This window comes from Anabrus simplex, chromosome 2 (assembly GCF_040414725.1).
Source record: "Anabrus simplex isolate iqAnaSimp1 chromosome 2, ASM4041472v1, whole genome shotgun sequence".
NCBI lineage: Eukaryota > Metazoa > Arthropoda > Insecta > Orthoptera > Tettigoniidae > Anabrus > Anabrus simplex.
In genome coordinates, this window is record NC_090266.1 from 622,429,668 (window position 1) to 622,452,569 (window position 22,902).

At 38.1% G+C, this 22,902-nt stretch overlaps 1 protein-coding gene across 1 annotated transcript in view; it reads right to left on the reverse strand.

Annotated features, from left to right (window-relative positions):
* Positions 1–22,902, reverse strand: part of AGBE (1,4-alpha-glucan-branching enzyme) — a 153,035-nt gene that overhangs the window by 79,592 nt on the left and 50,541 nt on the right. The window contains exons 5-6 of the mRNA XM_067139266.2: positions 3,168–3,312; positions 2,553–2,643 (exon numbers count right to left, since the gene is read on the reverse strand). Of these exons, the coding sequence (XP_066995367.2) occupies positions 2,553–2,643; positions 3,168–3,312 (236 nt within the window). The remainder of the gene's footprint in view (positions 1–2,552; positions 2,644–3,167; positions 3,313–22,902) is intronic.

The window sequence follows — 22,902 nt, forward strand, 5'->3', positions numbered from 1 at the left end:
TGAACAAAATGAAATGCAGTGAGGATGTAGATGAAGAGTACAGGAACGAAGAAAGTGCTTCATCTGTGAATAATGTGGAATCTAGTGTAGAGGAAGCACAGACCCTAAAGAAAGATTTACAGAATATTTTAATTAGAACAGTGTTCAGTAAGCTGCTGCAAATAACAGACCTTCAGGGCTCAATAACTGCAAATACAGTGTATGAAAATGAATTTTTTCTTAATGAACAATGTACAGTATCTCATCAACAGAACTGTCTCTACAGTAATAAGCTGTACTTCTTGTTTCTATAGTATTTTTAAGATAATCAATTTTTGTGTCACTTGCTAATTGAATTCTGCATAGAAGATGATTTTCGGTTATAGTGAACTTCAGCTATAGTGAACCAACTGTGAGTCCTTAGAGGTTCATTATAGGCAAAGTTGACGATATATACATTATTTCATTATAATTATTATAAGTGTAGTATTTTTCAAAATAATATTCATAAGAAGTTTCAGAAAAAAAGATAATATACCTTGTTTTGAATCATTTGCAAAAAAAGTAAATTAATGCGACAGCAATGTCATCCAGCTTCATCTTCACGATGGATAATCACTCATGAAAATCTTAACAAATGTTCCACCATTACAATACTGTAATAGTCTATATTAATAAGACTACATTAAACTATATTGGTGAGACCTGTTTCGTCCTCTCATGGGACATCTTCAGTCAGACACAAAATCATTCGAAATATGGTAAGGACACATTCAAATTAGTCAATCTTTAATCCTAAAATAACACAAACATGAACATGATGTGAACCATGAAGTTCAGTTATTGCACAGGTTAAAATGTCGTTACATGTGTGGAATTGCACAAATATAATACAATATGAGTGGCTATGCGAATTAAATTAATCATATAGTTATCCTGACATTGTGAACATATTGTACATGTTCTTCTTGAATGTGTACATAAAATAGTGTAATATTAATGCCACTTTAAAATAGCATCTTGTGATGAGTTGAAGAAAGGTGGACTTATATTGAGTGACGCAAGTTGAACTGGGTTGTGTTGTTGACAATATGGGCCTAAAAAGGAAATGAAAAACTCAATGTGAAATGTAAACTGTGTGCCCATTTGGTCACTCACCTCCTTGCCCGTCCTGTGCCGTCCACTTCACATCAAGTGTTGAAGCCGAGTGCAGTACTCGAAGGCCGTTGAGGTCCGACTTGGAGGGGAGGCTGTGGGGAGTTTGATGTGAGGGGAGAGGTGTGGGGTTATGCATTACTTATGTGACTTCGTGTAAAGAATATAATGATTATCTCCTCGAGAAGTATATTGATTTCTTCTGATATTTCATTCAGATTATAAATCGGGTTACATTTTTTATCAATATTTATAAAAATGTTTTCAAAAATATTCAATAGATTCCCTTTCTTAATTGGAGAATTTGAAGGTCTTGTTTTATGTCCGTGAATATATGATTGGTATCAACCATATGAGAACCCTTTGCTGAGAAGCTGCCGTATTTCGAAGCATTAACATGTAATAACAAAGTTTTTATTCTAATCCACCTGTTCAATACATTATAATGTTGTCACATTTAAAATATCTTCATTAATTGACAAGTTATTTGTGGGACATGTTTCGCTCCCTTACAGAGCATCATCAGCCAGATCTGAATCTTGAAGAATGGTTATGTTCGTAAACAATGACTCCAGAACTATTGAAACATTTTTCCATAACTTAAACCTACTCTATTAGAATATCATAAAATATATAAACTTTGATCATGTCATAATAACATGGGCTTGGTAGAAGATATACATTAAAATTGTGGTAGAATGAGTTATTCTAAAATACTTAAAACAAGTAGCATGTTTAACATCTTTGAAATAGGCGAAATTCAATCTTAAGAACTAAATTTGAAAATTTCTTTGCAATGAGGTCTGGTGAAAGAGTTTTATATCCCTTAAGGATAAGAGTCTATAAAGATTCAAAAATCTCGTCGATTTGATAATTGTACTTGTAAGAGGATAATATTGGTCTTCATGAAATTTAAATGGTTGTCGTCATTTGACCTCGGCGAGTGCTGTTGAATAAATAGCTTTTGTTGACGTTGGTGACCATACGTTGAAATTACAGATTTAAAAAGGTATGATTGAAAGGGATGTAAATCGACGATCGAGGTCAAAAGTTGTGAAGCAGTTTATCTTGTTGTATTTCTGTAACAAGAAAAGGAATCTTGTAAGTAATCGGAAGTTGTGTTGCTAGTTAATTGAGTGTTTCTCGAACTTTACTTACCCCTCCAACCGCGGTTTGTCAGTTTGGTGTTAACTAAGGTTGTATGGCGACTGCTCCTTGTGTTGTATGAGTGAGGTGCTAGGAGTTGAGGGGAGGGAGTAGGGGTAGGAGGAGAACTGTTAGTAGGTGTGGTTTTGGAAGGGGAATGTCTAGTAGGGTCGCAGGGAGGGGTTGTGTTCTTTAATGTTCTATGATTATTATTTGTGAAAAGACAGTACATAACATGCTGCATTTTTCAGTTTGCCTTAAAGTACACATACCTGGAAGCAGCAAAGAAGCTAGTGACCTGATAACCAAAACTGGCATAGTATGCATGTTCCATTATAGCCATGAGCTGAATGGCATTATAACCTGAAAAAAAAAAAAAAAAAAAAACCTCTCAAAATTCTGGTCAGGAAAAGAGTACAATATTTACATGTCTGTGCCAATAAAACTTTCTTCTTGAAAAGCAAATCCAACAACTGCATGCATGTCATTCAAGATGAAATTAATATGAACCATGCAAAACTAGGCTTCTGCTGCATGATAACTTGTCCCAGCTGATAGTGTTAATGATAGACCAAAAAGAACATCCAACCAAGACAATTAATTCTCCTTTCTGCATTGATTGTCCATCTGGCCTTTAAGTATTTTTTTAAGGGCCTTAAGTCAGAAAGCATATTTTATACAGCTGTTTAATTTTCTAAATTGATTTGCTCATCCATCTGCATCCTTATAGTTTTTTAAAGCTTTTACATACATTTATTTATATCCCAGACTTTCCTTAACTGTTCCTTAAATTGCACTTCAAGGGTATTTGTAGGACTACTGTAGAAATATGAATAAGCAACAAAAGAAGTAAAATAATTTAAAAGTTTTATGACTAAGATACATACCGAGTTTAACAATTCGTGGAATGACATTTTGTGCAAATTCCTTGTAAGTTCCAACACGACCTTCTGTTGTAGCTATACCAACATGGCATTCATAGATCCTCATACTCAAAGGTTTCTTGACCCGTTGATGTTTTGCATGGTATTTCTGGAAAAGCAAGAATTATGGACAATAATAAACTATAGGTCTACTGAAATGCAAAGGATAATGGTGCATTTCACACCTGTCTGTTTTAACTGCTGTGTTAAAAGACATGATATGGAGCTGTAAACACAGTAACAGGAAGGAAAATTCATTGTGGCCAGAGCAGAACATACTGTTTAGTGCACATGTACTTGGCATGAAGCTGGAATGTACACAAATACTATGGCTCAAAGAACCCAAATCAGTGATATTAATCTAGGAAGAATCTTTTTTTTGCTAGTGGCTTTATGTTGCACCGACACAGATGATCTTATCGCGACGATGGGATAGGAAAGGCCTAGGAGTTCGAAGGAAGCGGCCGTGGCCTTAATTAAGGTATAGCCCCAGCATTTGCCTCGTGCGAAAATGGGAAACCACGGAAAACCATCTTCAGGGCTGCCGAAAGTTGGATTCGAACCTACTATCTCCCGGATGCAATGCAAACTCATAGCCGCGTGCCTCTAACAGCTCGGCCAACTCACTCGGTCTAGGAAGAATCGTCAAGCAACTTGATGCAAGTCAAACTAAAATGACAGTAGCTACAGTGATAAGTATTTCCAATACTTGTGCTTGTATCAAAGTGACTGTAAACCCAGAGGTCTATGGGATGCAAATCTAACAGTAACTTGGCAGAGATTCCAACAGGATGGAAATGTTGGTTGATTCTTCCTTTGGTGGATATTCATGGAGTACAAGGCTGCTAAAAGAACATTATTTGGCCCTAACTGCCAGCAAGGAGAATTCAGAGACCTACAGGCATGAGAATTTCAGGGCAGAGGATGCAGTGCCATGGTCTGTGTTCGGATTCATCGTGGCTTTGGAACCAACCAGGTGTACATAGATGATGATTTCCAAAAGTACAACAGGCATTTTAGGCATGCAATGGGTGCCCAGTTTGCAAACCACATCAAGCTGCACTGGTGAATGACTATCTGGATTAGTTGCCAATCTCAATCCAGTTAAGCAGGCTTGCAATGTGCTTTGGCGTTAGGTACATCCATGAACCGTGCGGTCTAATGCACGGTGGATTCCATATCCCAAGTACAACAGCACAATCTAGTCATGCGTAAAAAATGCTGCCATTCAAAGTAACAGCTTGAATTTTTTTAAACCATACTATTCACATTACGGAGGAGGGTGAGGAACTTATGGAGTCTGTACCTGTTGGATATTGTATAGTCCATTTTCCCCAGATAATCTCAGAGGTACAGTTCTTTAGGAATGTTTCTGGATGTACTGTTGAACTAAACTCGTACAATTTTTTGTTCCTCGCTTCAGTAGAAATACACTAACCTACATTATCCACGATTGTCGCACTGTAAATTAATAATACTTAATAATGACTTCAATGGTTTTTGAAGACAATGAGGTGCTGGAATATTGATCTGCAGGTGTTCTCACATGTCAGTAAACCTACTGACACAAGGCTGGCATATCTGAACACCTTTAAATACCACAGAACTGAGAGCAAATTGAACCTGCCAACTTGAGCTCAGAAAGTCAGTGCTCTACCATCCGAGTCACTCAGCCTAGCATGAGTGTTAAATTAACCCTCGGATACTCGCGTGGGCTACAGGTGTATCCCAGTCATTTATTTTGTTGTATTACAGAGTATATTGGTTGCTATGAATGTTGATACTCTCCATAGCTGCCTGTCAATGTTCCAATTAACTGGCGAGTGTGTTTCCGGCTTGACTAGGTGCGTCATTTAGGCGCCAGACGGATTAGAAATGGTCTGGGCTATAATAGTAGCCCGCGCGAGCATTGCTGTTTCAGTGCTGACAATGACCGAGCAAAGGAGATATTTTTAAAGTGCTAAAATTCCTTAAAATCTTCACAGAAACTCTAGGACAGTTTCTTTAACCTGATGTTTTTTTATTTATTTACCATGGGTATATGCTCTAATGTAAGTAATGTTTCCATGGTATATTTCATTTAGTGTGGGATGGAATCTATTTTTCTTCAAGGGTTTCTATTTCCTCTTCTCAACAAAAGAAAAACCTATATATGGTCTACAAATTTGGCTTAAAATACATGTATTCCTATTATTTAAGATATTATTACCAAATAAATCTAAAAATAGCATATACGAGTCATGGTGATATTTATAATAGTTTACAGTTGGCTGGTAAATTGACTTCTTTTAGGCGTCCACCTCTTCGGCCTGGCCAACGTGTGACTCGAAGCGTATTGTGGGATCTAAGAGTAGTCCTTGCTTGCTAGCTGGTTGAAAGGCTATCATGTCAATACATCTGTTACTCCCATCGGTAGCTAGGCCAGAGACCTGTTCGTGCACCGTGAAACCGTGATCCCTCAGCGAGGTCGCAATCATGTGTCGTATTGTATGATGTTGGGAATTTCTCAATACCTCCCCGTGAGGGCAGGCTCCCAGGACATGGGCAAGAGTTTCGTGCTCTCTGTGGCAACGCCGACAGAGGGTGTTGCCCTAGAACCTTCCTGGCACGGAGCGAACGGCGCACACATTCGCTGTCATCTTGATGGCCTCTCTCCATTCCCCACAGGATAAGCCTCCGTGATCTCTTATCCATTTGTTCCCTGGCGTGTATTCCTGGAAGAGTCCAACACCCTTTCCTTTGTGCGGCAACTTCGTCCATGACTGAACTTCTCTGTCTCGTATCTGTCGGACCTTCCTTACGTTGGGAAGATGGCTATTTTTTGACATAACTCGATCATTCATTTCTATGCCTAGATCTTGCAAACAAATTGTACGTTCTTATTCCAAGTTTCTGATTGCATTAATGTAGCCGTTATTTGCAAGCGATAATTTATTACAGATGTTAATATGCTGTAGTTTGGCTTCCCAAGTGGCACGAAACAAACCGAGGCCTTTATACTTCCTTTCGGTGTATACCATGTGATCCAGAACATCTGCTGGTAGTTGTAATAATTCTTTAGTTCCACTCTTTAATATTTTATCCGCATCTGATAGAAAAGATTGAGGTATCTTGTTTAGGGGAGTAACTTGGAGTGGATAAATAAGAGTAGGTGATATTGAACTGTTTAAAATTGAAAATTTCTGGTCAGATTGCAGCAATGGTGAGCTAACAAGGGTGTCAATCTTGTTTCGCGTCTTGTCAAGTACGGCTTGTGGATCCAGTTTAATTTCATTGATGAAATTCACACCTATGTAACGAATCGCACTTCCGTTGCACTGTGATTTAATTTCACAGTCGTCATTAATGATGATATTCTCCCGTTAGCCGACCTTTCTTGATAGAAAGACAAGCTGATTTTGAAGTGCTGATGTCCAGGCCGAGTTCCTTAAATCTTTCTATGGCGATCCTGGTTAGTTCGACAGCAGATTCAGTGTTTTTCCCAAATATTACCGTATCGTCGGCGAAACACATAGTGAGGTTAGGCTCCTCGTTTGCAATCGAGTAACCGTAATTCCTTGCTAAAGAATCTTCGGAAAGTTCTTCCACAATATGATTGGTAGCGATGTTAAATAATGCCAGTGACAAAGGGGAGCCTTGAAGCACACCGCGATTTATTTTGATGGGTTTTATTCCCTGTTTTCGTGTCTGTATCTGTGTTACGTTTCCCTCTTGTAGAGCAATTATCAGTCTCATCAGTTTTTCGGGAACTCCGAGCGACTCCAGTGTGCTCTGGAGGTGCGCATGTCCGACATTATCAAAAGCTTTGCGAACGTCGAGAAATATAATGCATGCATCGTTCTTTTCTTGCCTAGTGTGCTGTAAAGCGGCTTCCAAAATTGAGGTATTTATGTAAGTACTGGGTGTATTGGTGAAACCCCTTTGATTGTCATGAAACCCAATGTAGTTCCGAAACTGTTTATCAAGAACTCTCTCGATGACTCGTCTAATAACTGAGCATATAGTAATTGGACGCCAGTTACTGGGATCGTTTACGTCACCTCCTTTATGAACCAGAATTGTACAGGCTTTCTTGAAAGTCGATGGTACTAACCCTGTTGTTAGCATTCTAGTGGCGATGATTGCGATTATTTCTGAAATCATGCTGTTTTTAATAGCTCGGACGATTACGTGGTCAGGACCGCTTGCGGTGTCTATCTTGATTTTCTGTGTTGCCTGAATAATGTCTTCTTTAGATATGAACGGATTGTATAGGTCGTTGGTCTCCATGATTTCACTCTCAGTGCATTTTTGAGGGTATTCTGGTCTTTTGTGGTCGTTAGGCCTAGAAAATATGTCCGAAAAGAATGTGTGCAATACATCTTCTTTCAGGCTGCAAATTGGTTGTTCGTTTGTAAACACAATGCGTATGGCTTTTCGCCACTGATTGTAATAGTAGAACTGAGTGGATTCATACATGTGCTTCCTTCTTCTCTTCTCTCTTCCCCTTTTCGTTGATCTTTCAGGGTTTGAAGAGGTCCTATATGAACGTTGGGCAAAATTTAGTTGGCCATTCTTTCTCAGTTCGTAATATTTCTGGGCGGGGTATTTCGGCCCAGGAAGAATATGTGGTACTGAAGCTAAGAATTGGACAAAGTCATTAACGGCCTCGTTGAAGTGGTCGTCTGTTAGGTTTTCAGAAAACTTTGATTTCCATTTAATCAGATCACGGTTGTACTCGTCCATATTCGGAGCTGGAGTAGTAGCGGTATTGGTTGTGGTTTCATTGGGCTAACGATTCTCTGGGGAATTTCGTATAATGCTGATTTTATTCTGCTTCTTGACCAGGGTATCTCTGTGCACTGCAGGGTGAGCTCTGGTAATGTTATGCATACGCCCCTATCGGATCGATAATATTTTCCACAGTGCGTGCATTGTACACCATGTGATTGTTGTTCGTTGGAAAGATTATTAGCCATATTGCGAACATGTATATGTGACCGTATAATTTACGATTGAAATATTCTTGTCTAAGCGCTGTTATCCAGAAAAGAATATAAAACGAGCCACGTGATCTTCTAACATCACTGCCTTGTCGACTTGATTTTCTGAATGAGGCAGCGAAATACTAGGATATATGACAAACACATAACAGGCGACATGTATAAAAGTTAACCATACTAAACTTTTCAACTATCAATAATCTACACCACACGAAAAAAAATAAAGACTATATACACTTCTAGTCCTCTCGGATAAAGGATGTACAGTACTCTACAAGCAAGAAACCGTGAAAAGATGTAAGTTTAAAGTAATAAATGTCTTCCTTTATGATTGTCTCCACAAAACTGGGTCACGTTTTACATATACCTTCCGCCAGGTTTGAGTGAAGTATAGATCATATCCTATGCAACACCAAACGAAGAGTGCAGGTTGTCCTTTTTCCAGTAGAAGGACTTCTCTCCAGTATGTATCATTATGTGTAGCCGGAGGTCACTTCGCCTAGCGAATAGTTTGTTGCAATACTGACATTGAGAGAGACTTTCCCCTTTATGAAGAAGCAAGTGGGTGCGAAGATTACTAAGTAGACAAAACGTCTTATTGCATTTCATACTGGGGTTTGGTTTTTCTCCAGTATGTGTTGTCGGAGGCTACCCTTTAACTTCAAACGCTTTATTGCATTATTTACAATAGAATGGCCTTTCTCCGGTATGAGTGATGATGTGTTGCTTGAGAGACGGGCTTGACTAAACGTTTAATTGTATTCCTGACACTGAGATGGTGCTTCTCCATTATGAAAAAGCGGGTGCTTTTGTAGATTACCTAGCTGGGTAGGCGTTTAATTGCATTACCGGCACTGGAATGGCCTCAATCCAGTATGTATAACAGTGTGTGTTCGGAGTTTGCTGTTAGTTGTAGACGGCTTGTTGCATTCTTAACAGCGGATTGGACTGTCTTTAGTATGCGGCGTCATGTGTTTTCGGAAGCTAGATCTTTTATTCTTTCAAATGCATTGTTACAATCCTGGCATTGGGAGGGCCTTTCGCCATTATGAACAGGCAGCAGGGTTTGGAGCTGAAAGTCTACGGAGATCGTTTTATTGCATTGCCTGCACTGGAATTTCTTTAATCCCATATGAGGAGATGCGTGTCTTTGTAGAATGGTCCTTGTTGTAAACCACCATATTGTGATTTTTTTTTTTTTTTTTTACGGTGGAACGGCCTCTGTCCAGTATGCACGTTGCAGAAGATTACCCCCGGTTGTACAAGCTTTATTGCGTTCGACGCAGCGGAACGGTTTCTCTCCAGTATGTGTACACTATCCGTGTTCGTTGACTAACCTGGACCCTTAGACAACAGTACATATTCTTGACTAAAGAATCTCCCAGTAAAAGACTAAATTTAAACTTAACCCCCTTCGATTTACTCTGTTATTTAGGACTCGCTCCCGCGTAATCAGCTGTAATAACTTCTTCTGGATTCCCAAGGACCTCAAAGCGATTTGCTGTTGGTATGGGCGATGAGTAGTTTATGTCGCGTGTTATCATTGGGGGTACTTTCAATGTTTGTACTGTCTCGTATTATTCTCATCTACGATGTTTTCTCGATCTAGAAGACAGTGGATTTCTTCCTGTGCATTTCTCTCTCTTCTTAATAATCTAATAATTTTCTCCTCAATAGCAAGCTGCGGCTTGATTTGGCGAACGATAGCAACGATAAACTCTGTAGCCACTTCATCAAAGGTCCCATGTCCATTATGGCTCTCCCTTCTGTCTTTAGCATTTGTGGCTAGGGACAAAAACATAATAGGACTGAGTATGTATGAAGCAGGATCCCTAAGTTCAGAGGTTATACATACACAGTAAACCAAGTAATTTATAATAATTCTCTCAGATGAGGACTGCTCACAGGTAACATATAATAGAATCTGATCTGAACAAAATAGAAACAACATAATTTGTACTGATCAGGTAGATTTCAAAGATGAAAGACATGACGAGGTACTAAATTGTAGCAAGTAGACTATCATAAGAATTTGGTGTGTCTATCCTCAAGAGATGGCAGTGATGCGATAGAAATTGGATCACCCCGGTGAAAGTCTAATGGTGCTTATGGTTCCAATCTGTAGCTAGCTTCAGGGAGTTCCAGTCCTAATTTTTAGATGGTGCTGGAGGTCATTCACAATGTGTAGATAGTTGTAGGAAGGTTCTGTAGATGATAGGCAAGTGCATGAAAAGAGCAATTTTTGTATTTAAAGGCCGTTTGCTTCGAAGTGAAGTATTTCAAGTCTAACCTCAATCAGTGGGCACTTCTGACAAAGAATCAGTCTTCTAATGTCAAGTATTATGGAGATAATATTGCTGGATTGCATTGAAACTGACTTTACCCAGTCGATTAACCTTGTTCAAACTAATATCGATTTTAGACGAAAGTTCCCATGATGCTACAGTATGTGTGTTGTTTGAATTCCAAGTGCCCATATGTCTGTGATTAAATTTTTGTTCCTTGTGCTTGTTTATTAGAAATATATCTTTGCCAGTCCTCCTGAAATCCAGTATTTCCCCGTTTGAGTACACCTCAGGGGCTGGAACCTGAATGGTTCTTCTTCTTCTTGTGTTCTGGCCTTCTAAGGACCACGTTACAATTTCAATTGTTCCTCCTTAGTTGTTCTTTCCTTTTCTTCCAGTATTCTTTCATTGTTTCACTGTGTTTCTTTTTCCTGTCTTCAGTCCACTTTGTGCCTGTTTTCTTTTCCTTCCTCCCTTGGAATCCTTCCATTTGTAAGACTTTCTTCCTAAAAATCTTTCTTTTCAATAATTCTTCTTCTCGTATGTTGTTCCTTCCCAGGTCTTTCTTGACTTCTTGAATCCAGGTGGTAGTTGATTTCTTTTCCCAAAGGTACTTGAAGATTCGTTTAGTTAGTCTATTGTCATCCATTCTGTAAATGTGTCCAAGAAATAGCAATCTCCTTTTTCTTATTGTTTCTGTTATGTTTTCTACGTTCTGGTAAATTTCATTGTTACTTCTTAATTTCCAAAACTCTGCAATTCTTGGAGGAACTAATATTTTCCTTATAATTTTTCTTTCTAATATTTCTAATTTATCAAGCTTGTAGTTCAGTGCTAGACATTCGCTGGCATAAAGGCATTCTGGTTTCACTACTGTGTTGTAGTGCTTTATTTTAAGTTTTCTTGATAAGCACTTTTTGTTGTAAGTATTCTTAGTTATACCATACGCTCTTTCCATCTTTTGTATCCTCTCCTCTATAGCAGATTTTTCTAAACCATTTTCTTGAATTGTCTCACCCAAATATTTGAATTTCTTTACCTTTTCTATTCGACCAATTCTATTTATATATATTTCCTGTCTCAGTGCACTTAATTCTGTTATTTTTATTTTCATGTGGTACTTGGATACTGACGTGATGCCCATATCTTCCGTATGGTATGCTCTGCTGTCTTGCTTTTGAAGGAGTATATTATCTGTCATAATATCAGCTTTGTGGTAATGTGTCAATCAAAGTAAAACTACTTTGTTGTGTGAGGTTATGCTCTCAATAACATAGCATGCCATATGAACTAGGGGCATCAGATCATTATAATTATTTAGGACATGGCAAGTACTTGAAAATGAAAATATATGAATTATAATGCATTGGGAATGGAATAGTAGAACTGCATTATAATCATCATAGTAGGTAAGGCGATGTGGTGAAGGATGGGTGGAATAGGATAGATGGTGGAGGGAGGGAGGGCTTGTGGTGAGCATAACCGGATGTGCATCACTACAGCGGAAGTCGCTCCTCTGCACTATCTGTTGATAATAGTAAGGTATTGCACATAATGCGCATTGCGGCGCAATCTCTGTTTGCGGACTGAAACTACAAGGCATCATCTGTCTAGGAACCGAAATTTATTATTAACTTCCATCTCTATCCTATTATATCCTATTTGAATTGGATCGAGGAATTTTTTAATTTGCTTTCTGTCGCACCAGCACAGATACATCTTATGGTGACAATGGGATAGGAAAAGACAGAGTGGGAAGGAAGCAGTCATGACCGTAATTAAGGTACAGCCCCAGCATTTTCCTGGTTTGAAAATGGGAAACCACGGAAAGCCATCTTCAGGGCTGCAGTGGGGATCTCCCAAATCAAGGAATTTAAGAAACAAATTATCTTTATATAGCTCAGTATTCATACACAGCTATTGTATTGTTTATTACTTGTACGCTGGTGAGAAGACATGAGGTATGTTGTAATGGTGTTTGAAATGTATCCTAACGCCCTCCCCTCCGTAATTAGAATGGTTTTGTTTGCTAACAATGAAATAGTGGTCTGAGCAGACAAGTTGTACATTGTTAGGTATGTTTTACCTGCTAAGAGTCTGGCCCCTTGGCTGAATGGTCAGCATAGTCACTTTCGGTTCAGAGGGTCCCAGGGTTTCATTTCTGGCTGGGTTGGAGATTTTAACATCAAACATCAGGTTCCATACTGACATCACAGAAAAATACTTTGTAAGCACATAAGATAGCAGAGATTGTGTCTTCAACTGTCAATCAACCTAGAATCTGTTCATATGTTTTTCTCTCTTCAACAAATGTTATGACAAAGTTTAATCCAAGAACATTTTAAACAAGCAACCAAGCAATCAAGCAACCAACCACACAGTTTGTATAAAATAATGTGCACATTTATATCAATGCGTACCAAAATGTTTTAATCTCTATGTCCCATTTCTAACATGTCACTGCCAAGTGATTAAAATATTTAATTGAATCTAGCTGGGGACGGCCACAAGAAGGCCGAAACATGTTCTAGGTTTTGGCATGAATTTTAAATTGTAAAATGCTCAAGTACTGAGTAGGTGGAACCTTCATATAAATTCCTTTTAAGAATTAATATTTTAACATCACTTCCTTATTTCTCAACTTGTCCATCCTGGCCTCCTCGATGTGGACCTCATGAACTTCATCACTGATGCCTGCAGTCTTGACGAGTCCCTATTCAAGAGGGTGCATGTTTCGATACCGTAAGTCAAGACTGGAATGAAGTAGCTGTTCAACATTGCTAATTTTGCTTTCTTTGGAATCTTAACATGAAAAAGTTAAGTTGCCCTGGGAGACTATACTGTGAAGGTATGTGAAAATGTTCATGGTCTCCAATTGGTGGTCAGTTAGTTTCATGCTTGCTGGTTGGCCATCTCTGTTCACTGCCATCATCACCGTCTTAGTTTCACTGGTGGTGGTGGTGGTGGTGGCAGTGGTTGCAGTGGCGGCGGTGGTGGTGGTGCAACTGTAGTTCTATGATGCTTCCCAGCCTTTGCTCAATGATCTTCTCGAAAATTTTCAGCCAATGTGACAGGAGAGTTATCCCTCTATAGTTTGCAGACATTAACCTTTTCTTTTTCTTGAACAGGGGAATGATAACTACCCAGATTATATGTAATTACATGTTCTGTTCCCATATACGTAGCTACAAGAAAAGCTAAAATGTTGGCAAATCACACTAAAAGGACCATTATTCCAGGAGTTTAAAGTTACATATTTTTACATATTTCAATGCATAATAAGTATTTCGATAGATAATACATATTTCACATATTTTGAAGGATATCGCACATTTGAAAGAAAACAATTCTCTTTTCACTAATTTTACATCGATTTAAGATTTTTAATTAAATACTCAAAAATAGTTTTAATAATAATAATGTTATTTGCTTTCCATCACACTAACTCCTTTTTTTTTTTTTACAGTTTTCGGAGACACCGATGTGCCGGAATTTAGTCCTGCAGGAGTTCCTTTACGTGCCAGTAAATGTACCGACACGAGGCTGATGTATTTCAGCACCTTCAAAGAACACCAGACTGCGCCAGGATCGAACCTGCCAAATTGGGGTCAGAAGGCCAGCACCTCAACCGTCTGAGCTACTCAGCATGGCTTAACTTACAGGCAGGGCATTGTTCCAACGAAGAAGGCATACATAACTAGGTGCCACGTTATGACAAGTGCCTTAATAATGGTCTGCACATCCCTTAAGAAGTAATGGTATAGTGTGATGGGTGGTTCAATGACATGTCACTGCTACTACAAAGAAAGACAAAAAGTTAAAATTACGCCATGGCTGGAATGACCTCTTGGCAAAAACAAGCCGTGAAAGGAAACACTTGCTCAAACCATACTCTGAGTCATAGTTAGTGAATCGCTACTGCACCAGTCGCATCCAAACTAGCGTTAAAGTTAAAAGATTGGATTTCGACTGATGAAGCCTTTACACGTGATGGTAAAATCGTCCTATGCAGAGTGTGTGACAAATGTATTGGGTGCTCCATGAAGTCAAAGTTAGAACAGTATTTAAAAACTGATCATGTGAGAAATAAAAAACTTTCTCCATTGAAGAAACAAATTGTTCTTACACAAGGGGCGCTGGCACATTCTTATTCTACAATTTAATTTAATAAAGATTTGTGCATGGTAGCAGTCACTGCAAACATACCATGGTATAAACTAGGAGTGCCGAAGTTTTAAGGATTCCTACGCAAATATTGCAACTTCAATATTCCGGACGAAACAACACTCCGAAAAAACTATTTGAACTCCTGCTACAATGACACGGTGGAAACTATTAGAGCTGAACTTGACAATTCATACACATGGATTGCCATTGATGAGTTGACCAATGCCTTGGGTCATTTCATTGCAAATCTCCTAGCAAGTAAAGAGGATCCAGAGGCTCCATGTAAGTCTTATTTAATTTACTGCAAACCAGTCGAAGAGACAAATCATGCTACAGTTTTACGATTTAATAACAAGAGCTACAGTTAACAAACAAAAAGTGCTGGTGCTCTACTCAGATGCTGCATCCCATACAGGGTTGTCACCTTTAGTACTTTAGTGCTAGATCTAGTACTTCATGGACATTTTTGGTACGTTAGTTCTTTTTATGGAAATCTAGTACTTTTTACGGAGGTAGAGTAGAAGCTTTTCTACTGCAGCAGAAAAATAAGAAAGAAATTGATAAGAAATTTCATGTTGAATTCTGCGAACAGTTTTTTAAGAGAATGGATTTTGTGATCCTATTTTAAGAAACCTGTCCATGTCGAACCTAGAAAACTGCAAAAGAGATGGCAGTTTTATCAGCACAATTCCATTAGCTATATACTTCCCTATTGTAATTACAGAAAGTGTTTATGAAGTTAGATACGAAATAGTGGCTGGCTAAATCCACAGAAATATAAAAGCTTTTCAGTATGTCGAACTCACAAGCTCAATATAAATATTACACTATAATATACCTGTAAAAGCACACACCATTAAACAATATTTATTGAACTTGTGTTACATTTAACTGAGTAGACACTGGAAGGTCCCTTCTTAAGAAACAAGTCCACAGAATCGCTGAAAGAAAACTAAGAATTTATGACATTTTGGAGCTTTGCTTTTGAAATGAAAAATCCCGTACGCGACTACATCTTTCCAAATTTGACGAATTTTGTGAAGGCAGTGCTCTGTTTACCACATTTTCTGCTGCAATAGAAAGGTTTTCTTTCTGCTGTTGCTATAAATAAGACCAAATTGAGAAACAAACTCGAATCCTGTATGTTGAATGGGCTCCTTCTAACAAAGAAAAAGAAAAAGAACTGCAATCTGTTCTCCAGTCAGTGACTGGGTCAGGGATGAAATGAATGAAGATCCCATCTTGCGGCAAGGATAGGAATTGTGCCAGCTGCTGAGGCCTCTCGTACTCCTCTGGGGCAATGATTAATGATTGACAGATGAAATGAAATGGTACTGGAGAGTGTCGCTGGAATTAACAATGACAGGGAAAACCAGAGTACCCGGAGAAAAACCTGTCCCGCCTCCGCTTTGTCCAGTACAAATCTCACATTGAGTGACCGGGATTTGAACTACGGAACCCAGAGGTGAGAGGCCGACGCGCTGCCACCTGAGCCACGGAGGCTACTCCTAACAAAGGAGAAACTTAAACATTCGTCCGCCCAAAATGTTCAAATTTCAAAACAGTTCATTGCTTTGGCAATGTTTTCCAAGAGTTAAGAGAAGAGCAAAATGTGAAATGCATGTGATTATATTCTAAAAGACAACCAACTTTTGGGTAGTGTATGAAAACAAAAGGCGCGTGTGTGTGAATGTTGAACTGAAATGCGTGAGAATATTCATAGTGTTCATATTCTAAACATCAACTCGTAGTCAGCTTGGAACTGGATGTGTTAGGATGGTGGTGAAACTGCAACATTACTGCTGGTCTGATTATTATTAGAAATTTCTCATGTAATGAATGTGTATTTTTAATAAATATAATTTGTTTGTTTATACTGCCTTTATGAATAATGTTACTCCATTGTAAAAAAATTAGTACCTTTTCCCCAAAATCTTGTACCTTCTTAGGGGAAAATTTAGTACGAAACTTTGTTGTCCGGTGGCAACCCTGATCCCATATGCTAAAAAAGCTAAAAGCTGCAGTTGCATTGTCTGTGTTTGACCCAATATGGCACACTTCAAATGTTTGACACATGGATTACATCACTAGTGGCTGAGATCATAAGAGAAAAATTTCCTGAAGTGAATGTTTTAGTACCATCAACAAGGAAAGTTTCCCGAAAATCTTGCTATCGCGTGTAGTGCTACAAGAAATTGTTACCAGATGCGCCTCTACCTCTGCAGCCTGTGAGCGCCAAATGGGGAATGTGGATAAAAGTTGTGAACTTCTTTAATGAACATTTTGAAGCAGCAATGTTAATGGTGGAAACATTTCCTCCTGAAAGTGCAGCATCTGTGTGTGAGTGTATGAGTGCCTTTCAAGATTCAAAGGTGGCTTCATCGATTGCATACATCGCAAGCAATTTTAGTTGGATTCCAAACAGCATTACAAAGCTGAACATTTCGGGACTGCCCCTCCATGAATCTATGTCTATAGTGGAAGTTGCAATCAGTAAATTGAGTCTTGTGCTGGGAGTAATCGGCGAGTCTGTTTCAGTAAAATTGAATGATGATTTAAAAAAGACCCCAGGATATATATTTTTTTCAAATGTATGACAAATACTTAACGGCGAGTCTGTGCAGTTCCCTGAGAATGAAAACGTATCTTCCAGGATCATTCCTCATCTAAAATACGTGCCAGTGACCAAGTGAAGTGGAAATGTCTTTTTCTATATATAAGAACATCCTAACAGACAGAAGGCATTCGATGACCGCAGATAATTTGGAAAAATATTTCGTTATTAACTGCGCCTCCAAATTAAAATTAGAGGTTGAGTAACATCTGTACTTTTAACTTTTTTCGGTTTTGTTTCCTTTTCTGTGTACAAGAATACATCAAATAAAGCTTAGATATTAAGTTACATATTTTTTTATTTATTACATATTTAACTACATATTTTGTCAATTTAAGCTGCATATTTATGTACATATTTCTCATTTTTATATTACATATATAATTCGGGCTCTAATGATAACACCGTTGTTCCAGTCTGCAGGTACCCTGTTATCCTTCAACACTGCATTAACCCATTCAAGTCACAATAAATAGCGACATTGTTGACTGTGGAATCAGATTTAATTTGCCCTCCAGCAGACTGAGCATACCTGTCGCACAAAAACATGCATAAAACACTAATGAAGATAATTCACTCAAATATCGCATTCATGCCATTGAAAGTTATGACATAACCATACTTCATTCCTTGAATGATTGCTGGCTGTGGTACAAATGTTTTGTTTGAAATAATTTAAAAAAGAACAGATCTGTGTACTCTAAAAACATCGCAAGTTCGGACGGTAGGAGGAATCTAAATTTTTTGTAAGTATTTCTGAAACACCGCTGTATCCACAAAATTGAGATATTGTCCCCTTAAAATTTGGCTTACAATAAACATTTTATTGTGTTTTTACCAGCCAAGAGCGAAGTATTGATTTTTCAATCGACCAGTCAGCTGTATCACATGCCCCAGTGGGAACTCTCAAGGCCATCGCAAGGTGCTTTGCGCGTGTCAAAACCTTCTGGTGAGAGTAATTTCGAGAATTGTAGTAACCGATCAGGCGTAAGACGACGGCTAATTATGAGGTGATATGGAGACACACCCACCTTGAGGAACACTTATATACTCAAGTTTTCCGAAGAAACGCTCTCTTACTTGCATTTTTCTACTTGGACTTTGTCACTTCGATAATTGAGCTCTGTAATTCTTCAACTCTGCTGCATTATAAATCTACTACCATCCTACAGTATAACAGTCAACGAGTCTGGCAGATTTTCGCAGGCTAAGTTACATGCAGTTCATCTATAAAACTCGACGTATTTGTGTGTGGAACATCTACTAAATTTTTTTGTCAGTTTCAGCTTTCACCGTTCTAGAAGAAACAAGAGGATCGCCACGTGTTTACTGGAGTTCATCGAGATGTTTCAACTATTTGAAGAGGAAACCTACATTTTTTCTGCTCTGAACTTGGTTGCTGCGATGGTGTACTAAAATGTAGGCAACATCTAACATGGGGAGATAACGACGGAAGCAGATGACCAGCAACATATGATCCAGTAATTCCAGATCGGCAGAGACCCAGTTTCATCATACATTTAAGTACCAATTTATAATGTCTTGCCTGTTCATCTTTGTAGAAATAATGCTTACTTATTCATTAGTGGTAGTATTTCTATTAGATTTGCAAAATTAGTTAATATTTTCATTCTTCTTTCACATGGGCAATGGTAGAGTTGTCACGTTGTGTGTGAGTGAATATTGGATTCTATTAGAGTAGCTAGACTGTATGCGTGTCTTCTATAATTACTCTAAATGTCCCAATTAACAGTTCAGGGTTACTAAAAAATTATTGTCCTCACCGATAAATGATCATTTAATTTTGAAATTATTTTCAATGTGGAAGCCATGTGGGACCGATTTATGGCATATTTGTTACGCCGGATTTCAATGTAAATTTTCTTATTTATCTTGTTGGATTTCATGCGTGTTAGTGTCATCTGGTTTATTGTCGAACTCTGATTTACGTGAAATTAATATCCAGCACATATAATAATAATAATAATAATAATAATAATAATAATAATAATAATAATTCCAGCTCGGGTTAAACCAATGATTAAGGGTCATGAGTTTAAATATTGCTTGATCTTGTTGTAAGATGTTAATATGTGCTCAATTAGGTAGAATATGAGCCTGGAACATGGCAGAATCCTGACGGATCATTTACTGTATTTACTGAATTATTTAATTCATTTATTGAATTTATTTGAAGAGTATGTGTTTGGTGAACATAACTTCTTCAAATGTAGAGCACGTGTTGATTGATGAGTGTAGATTTAAGTAATAATAATGTCGTGACTCATGAACCATGAATTCAGATGCTAATGTCTGACCTGTATTACGTGCGTATATGTAGACAACAATTCTTCCAAATGTCAACCACTGATATTATTATGACCAATGTTGTAAAATCTTCATCATCTCTGACTAAGTGATCACTCAGATTTTCATCACATCTCTGAGAGAGTCGTAAATGGATTTTTTGACCGATACAGTCATCGTGATATTTCATGTGCGGATGGTAAAAATCAAAATCTAACAGTCAAAGTCTAGAATTTGTTGTAAATAACGTAAATAATATTTGTGTGTCTGTGTGAATGTTGTGTGAGTGATGTAGTGATTTTCACTGACTTGTGATATTTTTGAAATGTGGTTTTGACCTGGCCACATGTTCATCATGTTGGACCCAGGTTATCGACATCGTTGTTTGAGGTGATTTAATTTACTGGAAGTTAAACCTTTAGTGAATTTTATTTTAAAATTAAGTTGAGGCAAGATTAACGTACCCGACACCGATGAATAAGTGCATATTATTTCAAACGTGTGACAAAGTTCACTGTTATTGTAAAGTTTTGTAATGTTAATTTTTTTCAAGGCATCAGATGTTAAGAGTTAACTTCACATGTTGTTCAGTCAAATATTGAAGGAAGTCATGGAAATAATTATTAGGAAAGTGTAATTTAATGAAAGGAAGTCGGATAGAGACATGTTTAACTAATATTTCTTACAAATAAATTTTTAAAGTACAGTTCAATGGATCTCATGTTTGATGAATGAGACGATGTAATTTGAGCTTATCCACAAGTAGGACAATGTGATTAAATATTTTTTTGAGAAGATTTTTGTAAAATAATGATACCATAATTTATTTCATTTACTTAAAGAATTTAAAGTTTCATTTTGAAGGAGAAGATGTTATCACGAATGAACCTAATAATTTAAAATAACTTAGGATCATTTACGAGTCAGATAGAATTATTAATTTTTTTTTTTGCTATTTCAATCAATCAATCAATCAATCAATCAATCAATCAATCAATCAATCTGCATTTAGGGCAGTCGCCCAGGTGGCAGATTCCCTATCTGTTGCTTTCCTAGCCTTTTCCTAAATGATTTCAAAGAAATTGGAAATTTATTGAACGTCTCCCTTGGTAATTTATTCCAATCCCTAACTCCCCTTCATATAAATGAATATTTGCCCCAGTTTGTCCTCTTGAATTCCAACTTGATCTTCATATTGTGATCTTTCCAACTTTTATAAACACCATTCAAACTTATTCGTCTACTAATGTCATTTCACGCCAACTCTCCGCTGACAGCTCGGAACATACCACTTAGTCGAGCAGCTCTTCTTCTTTCTCTCAATTCTTCCCAACCCAAACATTGCAACATTTTTGTAACGCTACTCTTTTGTCGGAAATCACCCAGAACAAATCGAGCTGCTTTTCTTTGGATTTTTTCCAGTTCTTGAATCAGGTAATCCTGGTGAGGGTCCCATACACTGGAACCATACTCTAGTTGGGGTCTTACCAGAGACTTATATGCACTCTCCTTTACATCCTTACTACAACCCCTAAACACCCTCATAACCATGTGCAGAGATCGGTACCCTTTATTTACAATCCCATATATGTGATTACACCAGTGAAGATCTTTTCTTATATTAACACCTAGATACTTACAATGATCCCCAAAAGGAACTTTCACCCCATCAATGCAGTAATTAAAACTGAGAGGACTTTTCCTATTTGTGAAACTCACAACCTGACTTTTAGCCCCGTTTATCAACATACCATTGCCTGCTGTCCATCTCACAATATTTTCGAGGTCACGTTGCAGTTGCTCACAATCTTGTAACTTATTTATCACTCTATAGAGAATAACATCATCCGCAAAAAGCCTTACCTCCGATTCCAGTCCTTTACTCATATCATTTATATATATAAGAAAACATAAAGGTCCGATAACACTGCCCTGAGGAACTCCCCTCTCAACTATTACAGGGTCAGACAAAGCTTCACCTACCCTAATTCTCTGAGATCTATTTTCTAGAAATATAGCAACCCATTCAGTCACTCTTTTGTCTAGTCCAATTGCACTCATTTTTGCCAGTAGTCTCCCATGATCCACCCTATCAAATGCTTTAGACAGGTCAATCGCGATACAGTCCATTTGACCTCCAGAATCCAAGATATCTGCTATATCTTGCTGGAATCCTACAAGTTGAGCTTCAGTGGAATAACCTTTCCTAAAACCGAATTGCCTTCTATCGAACCAGTTATTAATTTCGCAAACATGTCTAATATAATCAGAAAGAATGCCTTCCCAAAGCTTACATACAATGCATGTCAAACTTACTGGCCTGTAATTTTCAGCTTTATGTCTATCACCCCTTCCTTTATACACAGGGGCTACGATAGCAACTCTCCATTCATCTGGTATAGCTCCTCCGACCAAACAATAATCAAATAAGTACTTCAGATATGGTACTATATCCCAACCCATTGTCTTTAGTATATCCCCAGAAATCTGATCAATTCCAGCCGCTTTTCTAGTTTTCAACTTTTGTATCTTATTGTAAATGTCATTGTTATGATATGTAAATTTTATTACTTCTTTGGCCTTTTGCTTTACGTCGCACCGACACGGATATGTATTATGGCGACGATGGGAAGGAAAGGCCTAGGAAGGGGAAGGAAGCGGCCACGGCCTTATTTAAGGTACAGCCCCAGCATTTGCCTGGAGTGAAAATGGGAAACCACGGAAAACCATCTTCAGGGCTGCTGACAGTGGGGTTCGAACCCACTATCTCCTGGATGCGAGCCCACAGCTGCGCGCTCCTAACCGCACGGCCAACTCGCCCGGTAAAAACCATCTTCAGGGCTGCCGACAGTGAGGCTCGAACCCACTATCTCCCGATTACTGGATACTGGTCACACTTAAGCGACTGCAGCTATTGAGCTCGGTAATTTATTTCTTTAAGCCAGAAGTAGGCTAATGTTAGTTTGTTATATTTGCAGTGTAATTCAACTCTGAAAGGTTGAAGAACAATAATGCTGTATCTAAGGAAACGGGCAAAGAAGATTTTTAATTTTGAATTACCATCAAGATTTAATTATTATAATTTGTTACATGAGTTATCAAGTGCTAGTTCGTAAATAAATGTCAAAACCTGTTGTTTAAATCTTTTTGTATCATTGTCGCTAGCCCTTGTATCTTTCCCTGCCTGTAAAAGTAAGCAAAGCCAGACAGCGAACGGTCCACCCTTGGGACTCTCGCTCTCCAGCTGAGCATGTCTGGAATAATGGGGGCAATATATATGTCCTCCAATTTCCAACCACTACAGTTCTTTTTTGTTACTGGCCATGTGCATTTCGACCAGGTGC